Source organism: Egretta garzetta, unplaced genomic scaffold, assembly GCF_000687185.1.
Source record: "Egretta garzetta isolate BGI_Z169 unplaced genomic scaffold, ASM68718v1 scaffold32, whole genome shotgun sequence".
Classification (NCBI taxonomy): domain Eukaryota; kingdom Metazoa; phylum Chordata; class Aves; order Pelecaniformes; family Ardeidae; genus Egretta; species Egretta garzetta.
In genome coordinates, this window is record NW_009259035.1 from 2,390,584 (window position 1) to 2,405,123 (window position 14,540).

General features: G+C 40.1%; 1 protein-coding gene across 2 annotated transcripts in view; it reads left to right on the forward strand.

Annotated features, from left to right (window-relative positions):
• Positions 1-539: 539 nt before the first annotated feature.
• Positions 540-14,540, forward strand: part of CCSER1 (coiled-coil serine rich protein 1) — a 643,608-nt gene continuing 629,607 nt past the window's right edge. For both annotated transcript variants that reach the window (XM_009634846.1, XM_009634847.1), the window contains exons 1-2: positions 540-1,854; positions 4,347-4,534. In XM_009634846.1, the coding sequence (XP_009633141.1) occupies positions 540-1,854; positions 4,347-4,534 (1,503 nt within the window). The remainder of the gene's footprint in view (positions 1,855-4,346; positions 4,535-14,540) is intronic.

The following is a 14,540-nucleotide window of genomic DNA, read 5'->3' on the forward strand; positions in this document are numbered from 1 at the left end:
ATAAAGGAATTAAAAATCCAACTGAAAGTTCAGAGGGAACTGGAAAATTTAAATCCTCTTCTTTCTTGAAAAAATCTGAGTATTTAGGAACACAAAATAATGTTTAGTTCTATTTAGATAATGAAAAATCAAGTCTCTTCTAAGAGAGCTTAGAGTTTATAAGAAGACTTGTTCCAGGTCCTAGAAAAAAGTCCCAAGAACTTACAAAAACAAGGACATTTGGGTGATACATCTTTTGGCATGTGGATCTTAGTGTTACCCAGTGTGATCTGCACTGTATAATATATCATATACGATACTGTATCTCTCATCTATAGAATGTTTTGAGCCACATCACTTTGAAATTTTAAAAGTCTTTAGTAATGCCTATGCAACAACTTGCAGCTGTACATAAAATGGGTGTTGGCATCTCATGTATTTAGGCTGACTTAAAGCCTGTTCAAGTGGACTTTGAGGATGAATCATTTATCTTATTTAATTTTTTTCTCATCCCAGGTTAGTTTACTGGCTGCGAAGAGCCACGGACGCTTTGTGCCCTGATGGGGGACTCAGGATCCAGACGATCGACTCTAGTATCTCGGTTGCCAATATTCAGGAGAAGTATTAGCCGGAGACACGATTCCCTTCCTTCTTCACCTTCTTCTGCTAATGCCATTGGTGTCCACACCTCCTCCCCATCCAGCACGAACTCCAGCTCAGGGAGCACAGGCAAGCGCCGGAGTATTTTCCGCACTCCTTCCATTAGCTTCCATAACAAGAAAGGGAGTGAGCAGAAGCCTGACTCGGCTAGTCAGAACGTTAACATCTCAAATGGTGCTCAGTCCTCTCTCAGCACTTTTCAAAAACTGAGCTTAGAGGAACACATTAAAAGCAGAGGAAGGCATTCGGTTGGCTTTGGCAGCTCACGGAGCAAGAAGATAACAAGGTCTTTGACGGACGATTTTGAAAAGGGAAAGGAGCCCTCGGCTAATAAGAATGTCTTTATAAATTGCATAAGTTCTGGGAAGAATGAGGGTGATGATTCAGGATTTGCAGAGGAGCAGAGCCGATATTCTGTCAAACAATCCACGCGAAAACTTCTCCCTAAATCTTTCTCATCGCACTACAAATTTTCCAAACCTGTTCCAGAGAGTCAGTCAGTTACCTCGGTGCAGCAGTCCAGGTGCTTGCTGGAGGTTAAATCGTACGTGGAAAGTGAACCTGTGATTGCCAAGCCCTCTCCTTCATGTTCGGCTGAGACGACAGAGTGCATGGGAAGCTCCTTGCAGTCCCCGCTGCTCTCAGCTGATCTCACGGCTGCCCAGACCCCCTCTGACTTTGTTGCCCTGACAGAGGATTCTGTTTCAGAGGTTGATGCTCTGCCCAGCAGCGGGACTGGGGTGCTGCTGACAGAGGATTTTGGCCACAATGTCTCTACCTCTCAAATCTTCTTTAATCCTGCTGCTGCTCCTGCGAGGGAAATGGATATTGTGGAAAGTACTGGCCATTCTGCTGGCGTATCTCCTGTGAGTCACGCAAGCTCGTGCAGCTTTGAATCTAATACTTTATTCAAAACCTCATCTGCTAATCAAACAAAAGCACTGTTGCAAGCCAATGAAGTACATACTAACAATGCCAGGCACATAGGAGAAATTAACTCGGCAAATGCACATTTAGAAACCTTTGCGTTACAGCGTAGAGAAGAACCAGTGATACTCTCTCCAAAGGCACAGGGGTTGAGTGGGGACAGAGATGAAAGCACGCCATCCAAGCACGTGAGAGAGACAATTCCTGTAACTGAGTCTAAGATTGTTCCATGTTCTGAACCTCAGTCCTTTAAAACACAACAGAGTTATGAAACAAACCGTTCTAAAGGTATGTTTCATGGTCTTTTTGTTGCTGGGTTTGGTGTTTGGGGGTGTTTTTTGATTCAGTTCTTCTGTGAGCATTGCTTGGTCATAACATGTTTTCATAGAGTTGCCAGCAGTAGCTAGGAAGTTCAAAAGTTATGCATTGTGCCCTCCTCCCCAAATTGTAGGAATTAAACAAAAAAAAAAATCTATGATTTTTTTTGAGCTCACATTTTACAGTTTGCTATCACCCATCAGTGCTGTTTGTAGCTATGCTTTCCTGTGGTAGAAAATGAATTAAGAAAGAGAGTATTGATTCTTGCCTCTTGTTGAAGGCTGAAGCTGGGATTGTTGAGGTGTGCCTATTCTGGACTTGAGCCAAAGAGTTGCATTGTTTGAGATGGAAACATCGCCAGAGAACTAAACCTTTTAGTCTGGTTATGAAAAATAACACGGTTTATCTTTTATTGATCTGGGTTTCAGAATTTGCTGACTCTTGCTTGCTCTTTGACTGATGTTACAGAGTAGCTGGAGTGGATGTTTCTGTGGCAGTGAGAGATCCTGTTTCTGCTTCTATCTGATATAATATTGTGCAAATTCTGTAATATATGAAATGGAGAAAGTTAATTACCATTAAATTTCACGCTGATTCTTTAGCTTATGAAAAGGAATTTGGAAATATTAACAAGATTAAGTGGAAAGGCTGTGTCTAGAAACCCCAGTCTATACAGATGAATAAAGGCACTGGGCCCTTGAGTGAAGGACATCTGTCAAAAGACATCTATCTCTGCCAGTTTATTTTCTCAAACCAACCTAAAGACTGGTGCTTTCTTGTATAATCCTGAGGCTGTATCTGGTGGGCCAAGATTTGTCAGAGTTAACAGGGCTGTATTTATAGTGTTTGTGTTAGCAGGTGAATGAATGTAAACTCATATGAATTCATACCCCTATTTTTGCTTGGACATTTATCTAGGCATGTAGATTATAAGCAATCAAAAGCAATCTTGCCATTTGAATCATGTGTCACTGCAAGGTTTGGTTGGATATCCGGTATGTAAATGGCAATATAAAGTCAAATTAATCCTCTAAATTAGCTTTTACCAGAAGGGACTTGTTTCCCTCAGAACCTTAGTCAACTGGGAGAAAAAAATATTTTCATTCATGTACATTACTGGTCCTGAGCACTTGGTTGGTCTTCCTTGCAATATTGGTTCATCTGTGAATGAGCTCATCCTTTCGAATCTGACTTACTAGAGTGTACTGCAGAACAGCAAGTGGGCAGCTCGGAGTGATGTTTAGAAATACACAGTGCATTTGAAACTTGTGCATCAGCAGTTGTATTCTATATTTCTGGAAGGCAGGTAACTGGACTTGAAACTGTGATAGAGAGATTTTTGTAAATGGAATTCATGTTCACAGAAATATTTGAAGAATGTATTTAAAATTAGAAACTGGCCAAGCATACAAAGGGACCATTGAAAAAATATATAGAATCCTGCCATGTGAAATGAAACAAATACAGAAAAAGCTTACATGGCATTCAGTAAGATATGGTTATAAGTAGTTATATCTGTTACAGACAGACTGGTTTGAACATTTGGTTTTGCTAAAACAGTATTTAAAACCAGATGTGAATGCAAAATATTTCTGTGCATTTTCTTTGGTAACAGATATTTTCTCTTCTGTAGCTGGTCTCACAGCTGATGATATTATAGATGGCACTGTGGACGTGACATTAATGTATGAGCAGGTTTGATGTGCCATTTTTTAGTAAACCTTCATATATTTTTGTGGTATGGATTTTTTTGAAGAGCCTCAGAGAAAATGTCAGTTTTCTCGCAAAAGGCAAAAGATAAGATCATCTATGTTACATTATTATGCTTTTCTCTTCCCCCATTTCTAAATTTGCCCCAACACCCCAAAATAGTAATTTTTCTCCTTTTTTTCTGATGTGTTATTGTTTAACTGGAGCTGGGGAATGGGATTCAGCCTGCTGGCTGCAGGCTGGGTTTGGAGGATATGGATGCAGAGCTGATCTAGGAAGACCAAACAGAAACCAAAACCAGGACGCATCTCTGTCCTATGCAGTGGTAACAAAGCTGTGACCTGGCCCTACAAAACCTAGACTTGCCTTGGGACAAAGGGTAAGGCGGGTTGGGTTTTGGCACCACTGGACCAGTGATAGTTTCTCTGCTGGATTTTACTGGACAGCGGTTTGGAAGTGTCCTAGAATGAGAGGAGAAAGGAAAGGATGGAGCAAAGGTCCTTCTGGATTCTGTGAGGAGCCGTGGACTGGGCTGTAATGTGCTGAGTGTGGTAGTCACTGGGGGCTGAACAGCGAACTGGTGGCCAAAGTGACACTTTTATCTAGGTAAGCAGGATCTGCTTTCTACAGAATCTCTCTTATGCAATTGCCTTTCAATGTAAGCATTTCAAGCAAAGCAGTGTTCTCATTAAGAAAAATAGTTGTAGAGAGTAATTCTCTGTAATGAGTGCTGGTTGCTTCTCTCTTTGTAGTTGATCTTGCCAATAGCTTCAGTCCATTCCGAGAAGGTAGATTCGTTGAGAAACGACTGAGATCCTCTTCAGAAGGTACTGCTGGAGGCAGTCGGCTGATCATAAAACCAAAGGATGGAAACACAGAAGAGCTTAACAGCCTACGGAAGCAGAGAGCAAGCTCGTCCTCTTCAAAAATGAACAGCATGGTGAGTTTTATTCCCATATGTGTAAGTTTTTGTTTTTCTGTGGTTGGTGTAACTATAATGAGAAGCAGCAACTTTATAAGTAATAGATGGTAATAAAGGAGGAGGGGGTGGGGAGCTGTCTCAGGCTTCCAAAATGTGATCCAGGCTCAGCTACATTAATATTAATTTAATATAAAAGTTTTTCTTTTCAGGGTGTGACATTTCACAGAAAGTATGCAAACCTTTTTGCAGAGATTCTTCTTGTCATGCTTTGCTGATTTGCATTGGAGAAAAATACTGGGAGAGGGAACTGCAGCAAAACTTAGTATGACTATTTCTGAGGTTAAATACAGTGGGCTAGTCTGTGGCAACACTGTATTGTTACTGTGTTAGTTATTTCATGGACTCATGTCTGGTATGAGTGAGATGAGATTCAGACCAGAAGTTGGCTAGAGGGGAAGTTGTTTGTAAGGAGGCTCATCTGAAAGGTCTGAGCAGTCCCTTTTGAAACTGGTGACAAGTTTGAATGCTTTCGCTCTGAGTACAAGGTAAGGAGGAGAGGAAAGGATCTATTCTGAGAGCCCTTGAGGGTCCTGAGGACTGGAAAAGCCAAGACAGATCTGATAACTGCAGGAGACTACTTTCAAAACATCTTCTAGTGAAATAATAGTGGAAGGAACCGACTGACTCACAAGTTTGTGATTTCCTATAGCTGGTGAGAACAAAAGTTTTAAGATGAATGTAATTTATACTTATGCATGTGCTCTCCAGTGAGAGAAATAAAGAAGATGCTAAGATTGAACATCTATAGCAATGGCATCCACTCTTTAGCTTATGGGAATCACTAAAACAAGCTTTATGGCCATTCTTAATTTGAAATATTTTATTCGTCATGCTAGCTGAAAAAAGGAGGATTAATTTTGTGCCCATATCTGAAACCAGCTTTCCATAGAAAGCAAAAAGCGCCAAGTTTCCTACCCCTGTCTAGAGTTGCTAAACAGATATACAAATAAAGGGGCTTTTCCTTTTCAGGTTTATGTAATAGCCATTATGTTACAATGACACAGGACCAAACACATCCTTGAAAGACTCATACCATTACTTAGACAACTTTTAGGATTGTGCGCTGCTTTGACTGCCACTAAATGTAACATCTCTCCCACCCGAGAAGCCAAGGAAGGCTAAAATTGTCTTCCTCTGTGAGATTCGCCCATATTAGTTCCTGGTTGGTAATTTAAAAATAGGTCCCCGGAGAAGGATTTGCTTTAGTGTGAAATGCCCTTATGGAAACTGTGGCAGGAAATTGGGGTTTGGGGGTTTCTCAAGAGGATGTGAAATCTGTCTTTTTTTCTTCACAAATCTCACCCCTGTGTCTGAACGTATCACCCAAATGTTCCTTTGTGGCTGGGCTTACAATTGCAGGAGAAAATCACACCAGTACCAAGCACATTCTTACTATGTACAGCTGATGCATGACAGATTTTCCAGTGTGCCAGTGTCCTGAAGCAATGGTCACTAAAACCACTCAACTTAAATGGAGTTACTCGATGTCTTTTACAGAAACACTTGCCCATACACTCACTGTGTGTAACCTGGGCAGACTGGATTACCTACACTTAGAGGATTATTCTCTTTATTCTCTTAGCAGTATCAGATTGTGCAGATTTATCAGTATTCAGTGATTAATTTTACACTACCTGAAAGGGCAGGAGGCAAATTAATTTTAGTAAGAAGATTTTATACATCTGCCTTTCTTGTTTCTAGATTGTTGCCAACTTGTCAGATGAAGAAGTACAGTAATACAAAATATATTTCAACAACAAAAAATTGGTTTTTTAATTTTTTTTTTTTTACCCACTGGATTATTACACCCAGAGATACAGCACAGAAATAAAGAGGCAGAATGGCTAAAGAGTACAAGAAACCTTTGTGCTATTAAAGCATATAGTTATAATGCTTTTCTATGTTTTTGCAGGAAGTTCACATCCAGGTATCAGTGAATAACATCTTGCTTTTCAAAGCCAGAAAAAACATGATGACATTTAAAGAGGCTGTTTCATGTAGGCATACAGAGCATTACACAGATGTAGCTTCTACCCTAAAAAGCTGGTTAACCCTGGCTCAAGCCTGTAAACCTTATTTGGGTTGTTAGACCCAAGCTATTAGGCAGATCTTTGTGCTCATTTGAGTTCTAGGCTAGACTGATGCTGTAGCTCTTCATTCTAGTCAGCTCTGTATTAATGATGGGACTGGGAAGGTGACAACACTGTAACAGCAGCAAGTAGGCGAAGTGTGTGGTGGGGTAGGTGGTGATTTGAGTCACTTCTTCGTGTTTTGTGTATGAAATCCACATTTCTTTTTCACTTCTGTTAGCAAGATTGTCCACGAATTCACGTGTGTTTGCTCATGCTTGTTTGCGTTACAGTCACAGACCAAGAACTTTTACGTCGATTGCTGTGTATTTTCATGAGTGAAGGTAAAATTATTCCTGCATTCCCCCCAATGCATATGGATATCACTTCATATGTTAAGAAAAATGCTAGATGAAAGCTTTTTTTAGTAAAAAGTGAGGTTTAAGTAAACCAACCAAACCCCAAAGTGACAACATCCCCTCCCTCTGCCCCCAACAAGCCAGAAGGCGAAAGAATAAGCAGAGTTCCCTGGAAGGAAAAGGAATTAAAAATTTAAAAAATTGATTGTTTGTAATAATATGTAACAGTAAAAAGGCCCCTTCAAAATACTTGTCATAAGCAATTAATGTTTAACACCACAGTAGCAGATTGTTACCAGTGAATGAGCCTTGTGAAGAATAAATACTAGGTAAAGAATTAGAATTGCTAAACGAATTATTATTAAAAACCTTAATCTAACTTTATTGTGTGCCTAGAAAAATATTAGTCACTCTCCTGTGGCTATCTGTATTCATTTTGTTCCATTTTGGAAGGAAGTGAACCACAGGCGTCTAAGGGATGCCAAGTTGGTGGGGGATTGCCGAGGCCTCCCTGATGAGGGCAGCATTGCTGTTCAGTTCCGCTCTGCGGCACCGAGTGAGTGGTAGTAGCTGTGGATGCCAGTTTCCTGGCCTCGTCCAGGTGTTGTGTTATGCTGAAGAAGCTTCGTAGCGTACATAACCTTTCCTCGCAAACTAAAGAAAGTTCCCCAAGAGCCTGTTTGCTTCCTCTTTCGTGCTGGTGGTCAGCGTGGGCTGCTTCTGCTGAGGGGCTGGAGGGAGCGAGGAGCCAGAAGAAGTGAGGGGATGCTAGATTTTCACAGGAGATGAGAAGATGATTGGCATCTGAGAAACTGTTCTTCCTCCTAAACAATTTGCTCAGCAGAGTATTCTTGCATGATTGACAGCGCTCTTTTTGAAGGCGATAGGTAAAAGCTTGGATAGGTGGATCTCCTAAATACTGAGAATATGTATCAAACTTACGAAGATGGTTGCCGCCTCCCCAAAAAGCAGCATTAACTTACTTGTGAGATGCCCAAAGTAGTTTATAATCTGGACAAGAGCAATGCTACTCATAAATAAGATAAAAAAAAAAGAGAAAAACTTTCAAAACAACTCTGAAAATGTGCCAATTTCATACTAATGTAAACAATGAACTGAAACAGATGCTTGAGATTAACTGCGTAGATTACTAATTACGTGTGGTTTTCATCAGAATATAGTTTTGAAGGTGTCATTCTTGCAGTGACAGATTTCTGCCACAAGATGCCGCCATTTCATTAAAAATGGTTCAGACTTTAGCATTACATAGTTACACAAAAGGTGAAAACTGCAATTCACGACACGTCTTTGGAATAGTTTAATGTTGATTAGCCTGTGCAGTATAATAGACCCTTTTCAAATGAACGTGGTTGATACTTCTGCGATTTAAAGAGATTTGTGTTGCTATAGAAACTCTGGTCATTCAAATGTTCCAATATCAGTTGCAACTTTAAATACTTAGGCATAGCATATAAACTAGTTAACTGTATCTTAGAAGATTGATGGAGGCTATGGCTGATCTCCGTGTTGTCCAGCTAGGTGGTGGTTCTTTTCCAATGTGTAAGAGAGGCAAAAAGAAAGAGAGAAAAATGCAAAACAGCATGGTAAAAAACCTTAATGACCTGAAATACGCAGCCTCGCAAGACCAATGAAAAGAATGTAAACCTGGGTGGTTGAAATGTAAGAGAGAATTAGCATAACCACATTGAAAAAAAAATAGGATCAGACCCCTAAATTAGTTCTAAGTTACTTCTTTAAGAGCATTAGGAGACAGAACAGCAGGAAAAAATAGTTGGCGTCTCCAATACTTAAAAATAACAGTAGAAATTAAGGTGTGTGAGAGCAACAAAATTATCCACCACTTTTCATAGTATTGGCTGATGTGGAAAGATGCCTATCCTGAATATCACCTTTACCAGTACTAAAGAGGAAATGTTTTAAAAAAACAAACAAACAAACAAAGAAGAACCAGCTGATTTTTAAGTTTCCGAAGAGATTTCGAAATGCTAACAAATTACAGTCATTAAAACCAGGTAGTCATGAAGGATGATACGAATGAAAGTAGCTGTACATTACTGCAAGTTAAAAAAACGTTCAGAGCATTGTTGCAGCTCCTACACCACATTGCCCAGCTTCAAGACGTGAGCTGCGCTGTGCTGTATGCACACACGTGCTTTACTTGCTCTAGAAATATGACTGCATGCATGCAGTAGAATGAGACTGCCCACGTACAGCTGGCTCTCACAGACCTGCCTTTCTGCCTCTCTGCAATCATTTACAAAGAAAATAATTGTCTGTCTTTGTGACTACTCCCTTGCCCACACCTGGCTGTCAGTATATGTGCTATATAACTAAGAGAGACCTTATTTTTCAGCTTTTTCTTGTCTCAGTGGGTGAACATTACCACTGCCCTCTTTGTTCTGCAGGACTGCGTTTCTCTGGGCACTCTCTTGGGCACGGGTTTTTCTTTGGTTGTCACTTGAATCTTACCTATATGTTGCCTGTTTTTAACTTCTTAAATTCAGCTACAAGTTTTCATCCTTGCAGGTAAAAATTTTTATGCTTGCCCTCAGTGCTGCATCATCCTCCCCTTTTGCCTAGAGCAAGGCAGCCTTGCCTATTTGTGTCAGTCCAGTTAGAGCTGCACAACTTATTTTTCTGGATTGTTGCTTTGACTGCTTTGACTTTCTTTGCATCTTTCCCATGGTTCTGTTATATTAGATAAAACTGCTTGTTGCCAGTTAAGGGACTTTCATGGCCTAAAGTCATCCCAGCTTTTTTCCTTCAGCTTTAACAGTGATACAAGTCTTCATAGCCCACTTGTCAAACTGTCAAATAGTTGTATGCATGTTTTCTCCCACATTGCCTATCACGCACTAGAGTAACTGCAGCTACCATAAAACTTTCATTTCCTTTCTCTATTTTCTTTTTCTTTTTTCTTTTTTTTTTTTTTTTGCCTTGCCTACAAGTAACAACACAATACTGAATCAAGATAATTTTTCAAGAGGCATGCTGGTACTGTATTACTGAGGGTTTTTTTGCTTATCCATCCAATGCTGATGCTTAGGCAAAATCCTCTTTACCTCAAGCTTGCACTATGCTTATTTATGTGGGGATCCTCCAAGTACCTAATATCTCAGTGTATTTACAATATAAATCAAGAACAGTATATGCAAAAAACAGTGTTGGATTACAGGGTGATATTTCATGGGCTAATCCAGGGTTCAATTTGATAATGGGAGAGGTTGAGTATGTCAGTTAAACATTAAATTGGAAAAAATAATAATTGACTAATTTATTGTAGAGAGGGCCATCTGAAACCTTGGGAAGACATAAGAAAGGTAAGTGATTGACACAGAAGTAGTGAGATGCTAGCAAAAGAGAGATTAACTGCAAGTATTTGAGATTCCTAGTACATCTCTGAGGGGAGCAGAAAGACAAAACATAAGTCACTTTAATGGAAATGTGTTATGGCCCTTGCTTGAAATGTCTGTTTGATAATTATCTAATTAGCAGCTGGTGTCTAAATTTTAGTTAGGTGTCCTGGATGTTCTGTGTGAGTAACTGTACCTAGGTTTTTGTTACCTAGGTGATTTGGGGTGACTTAGCAGTTAATAGTCAGGTTTCTGTTGTACTTCAGAAATGGCACTTGCAATGATGGAGCAATTACCCAAAACACTGTATTAAAATCTATCGTTGTGTTTGATATTGTACGTTATGAAGCAGTATCCAAATCTGCAACTTATGAAAGCATCATTAGTGCTTCTCACAGATGACTTCATTTTTAATGTTTCCTGAGTAGTCTTATTATCAAGCACCAGTTCTAACCTAGTTGCTACATCATGAGACAAACAACAGGGTCCTGTGCCCCCGTGGACTTCACTGAATGAATGTAGATAAGGGCTAAAATGTTTTTTATGTTCCTCTTCTCTGTGCTGAGTAGTATGGTATTTTGCAGGTGTCTGATGAAGCACTGAGAGTGGGTAAAACTAGGCTGGCTGCTAGTCTAGAGAAGATTGAAGTGATTTTCATATTTGCTCCAGGTTGCTTTAACGTTATTTTCTCCCACTCTTTTCTACTTGAGTATGGACTTGACCTTCTGTTTCATGCCTTCTGACAGTCTACGCTGAGACCATTTGCAAGCTGAGATTTTTATGCAATCTGTGGCCAATACATTAGGTGGAAGATGCTATTGAAAATACATGAATTGAATGGTTTATGTGTTACACTGGGTGACCAGTAGACTTAAAAGTGGAACTGAAGGTGGTTGTTTTTGTGACCTGTAGAGGCTTGAGAAAACCCTGTGGGATACACTCTCCACCTACAGACTGGAGACACGTTAATGATTAATGTCTTAACAGCAGATAAGCTTCTGTCTTGACAGCCTGCGCTGGAAAGGTAGTGAATGAAAGGTTATAGAGAGGATTTGAGTGCTCAAGGTTTCAGTTCGGGTTCAAAAAAAAACCCCAAACAAACAGCTTTTTTTCAGATATAACAAAACTGTTACAAAAATATGAACCAGGTAATCAAAATGCGCACACTCCTTTAATGTCCCTTGTGCAACCTTCTTTAGAAGTAACAAGGTTCTGTTTTCTCTGCAAAACCGCAACCTGTTGCTACCTCGCTATATGTATATTATCTCTGGTATCTGTGATGTTCACAAAAGTTTTTTCATAGTTAAAATAGATGTTACATTTTGTTCTATCACTGAATTGTGGGATTTTCTGCTTAATTCAAATTCCTCTCTGCTATGCTGGGCTACTCAAGGGAGAATATTTAGGAACACCAATTCTTATTGAACTGTTTAAGCAAACCCTGTAAGGCAGTGGTTCACCCTTCATGTGAAGTGGACTTGACAGCATTCATTTATAACTAGCTTTGTGCTAACGTAACAAAATTTCCCCTTTTGCAATGAATTTGGCGTTTTGCGCCTTTGTGGAAAGAAACTGTGGAAGCCACTTAAAGCAAGGACTGTCAAGACTACCTTGATAGTATAAGGCTGAACAGTACTATCTAAATAGGAATAAGCTGCTAATTGTAGGGAAGTAGTAATTTGGGCCTTATAGTCTTGACTTAGCATGGAGAAAGTGCTGTTCACATACTATTAGCATAAAAAAAAGGAAACGGCAAATTGGAATTTAAGCTTTTTGTCTATGATTTTAGGTCAAGTCAACTAGAAGCTTTTCAGCTAAATACCCTGTGGGAAGTTAATGTCTGTAGTGTAATACACATTTCTTAACATATTAAGAGCTTGTGAAAATCAGATTGCAGTTGTTAGACACTTTGAATTAATTCTTGAGATCAAGTAACTAAGAGAAGTTAATTTAGATGTGACTTAATACTTATGCTATAATGTTCCATGCTCTACTTTAAGGACATAATCACTATAGGCCAAAAAAGGATAGACTGTTATTCTAACATTGGTGTAATTATTCTGATTGGATAGAGTTATTTTAATGCAGGTAGAGTGAGTTATTAGCAAATTTAAATCCCAAAGTAATCACAGTAGTGGACAGATGTGTTGTTGCATAGTGAAAACAGTATGTAATTGGTTCTTTTTAGTTCGGTCGTGGGTTAACCCCAGTGGGCAGCTCATCACCAGACAGCTGCTTGCTTACTCCCTCCAGCGGGATGGGGAGGAGAATCACAAGGGTAAAAGTGAGAAAACTTAAAGGTTGAGACAAAGACAGTTTAACAGGTAAAGCAAAATCTGTGCACGCAAGTAAAGCAAAGTAAGGAGTTAATTAATGACTTCTCATCGTCAGGCGGATGTGCAGCCATCTCCAGGAAAGCAGGGCTCCATCACGTGTAACGAGTACTTGTGAAGATAAATGCCATCACTCCGAACATCCCCCCTCTTCCTTCTTCCCCCAGCTTTACATGATGAGCATGACGTCATATGGTATGGAATACCCCTTTGGTCAGTTGAGATCAGCTCTCCTGGCTTGTGCCCCCTCCCAGCTTCTTGTGCACCCCCAGCCCACTTGCTGGTGGGGTGAGGAGCAGAAAATGTCTTGAAACTGTGCAAGCCCTGGTCAGCAGTAATGAAAACATCCCTGTGTTATCAGCAGTGTTTTGGTCACAAATCTAAACCATAGCCCCCTGCCAGCTGCTATGAAGAAAACTAAATCTGTCCCAGCCAAAACCAGTACAAGTTGGGTTCCTGATACTTTCTTCTGAGGTTCTAGTATAGGAGCACTTGCTGTACGTATTGTCTGAACTAATTTACAGGGGACTGGACTTTTAAAGCTACAGATGGGTGTCCTCTGTAATGTGTTATGTTTGCTTTTCTGGAATACTTAGCTGTTTATTGAGACTCAAAAATGTAAGTGCAAAACACACCCAATTAATGTTTTTTTTTCTAACAAAACACTTCTGTGCTAGTCTTACTACATTCCATAAACAATTTTGCTAGAAACAAGAGAAAACTTGTTCCAAAGCTGCTCATATTATCGAATGGATATTATTTTTAAGGATTTATTTTCCTACATGAAGGGAAAGATTTCTTTCTGCACAGAAATGTCTGGTAATGTGTGGAAATACACAATAATGGTCAATATTTTTTTAAACCGGTAACTATATGTGTCAAGCAAAAGCCGCTTTGTTATTTTTCTATTTTATTTTGACTTTTGCATTTTACTTTCCTATTCATTATCACATTTTTCACAAACACAATATCTTCTAAGCGTAGGTGAGTACTGTACCAAAATTGTTATGCAATGTTGTTGAGAAAAAACATTCTGTGGTCTTTGGTCTGTTTGTGCATGCTGGCTACTAAAATCTGCATGTCACCACCTACATGCCACCTCCAAAGAAACAACTTGTTTGTGGTGAAGACCTTTACCTTCTGCTCAGGCCCTGTCATGCTGTGGAGATGTGAGAGAGGTCAGGGATTAAAGAGGATTAAACAATCCTCTGACAAATCTAATCAATACTCCCTACCAGCTCTCAGAATACATTAATCAGTAGTAGGAGAGGAACAGAATCACCAAGGTTGGAAGGCACCTCTGGAGACTGCCTAGTCCAACACCTCTGCTCAAAACATGGTCAGCTAGGATTTGCCATGGACGTATGTAGACGGGTTTTGAATATCTCTGAGGGTGAAGACTCCAGAACCTACTAGCACCACTAAGAGGAGGCTGGCTCTGTCTTCATTTACTCCCCATGACCACTCTTGTATGTCAGATGGTCAAAGCCCTTTGACAGTGGGAAGAGACGAGAGTCCAAGTATGAAATGCAAGGACAGGGAGCTGCATGGAACTCTAAACAGAGCTCCTTTGAAACCTCATGTTGCGCTCCCAACTCATTTGTTGTGCCAGTGACACAACTGACTCTGCCCAGTCACGCTCTGCCTGCAAACTCACAGGAACTAGGATCATCCCCATGTGTACACACACACCCTACTGTATTTCCCTATCCTACTGCATGGACCATGTGTGCCAGAGAAAGGAGGTGGCTGACAGGGAGTTCCTGTGACATGCTATGATGACAGATGGGAAAGTAGAAGTGTAAGGGGGGGAGGAGGCAACCAGGACC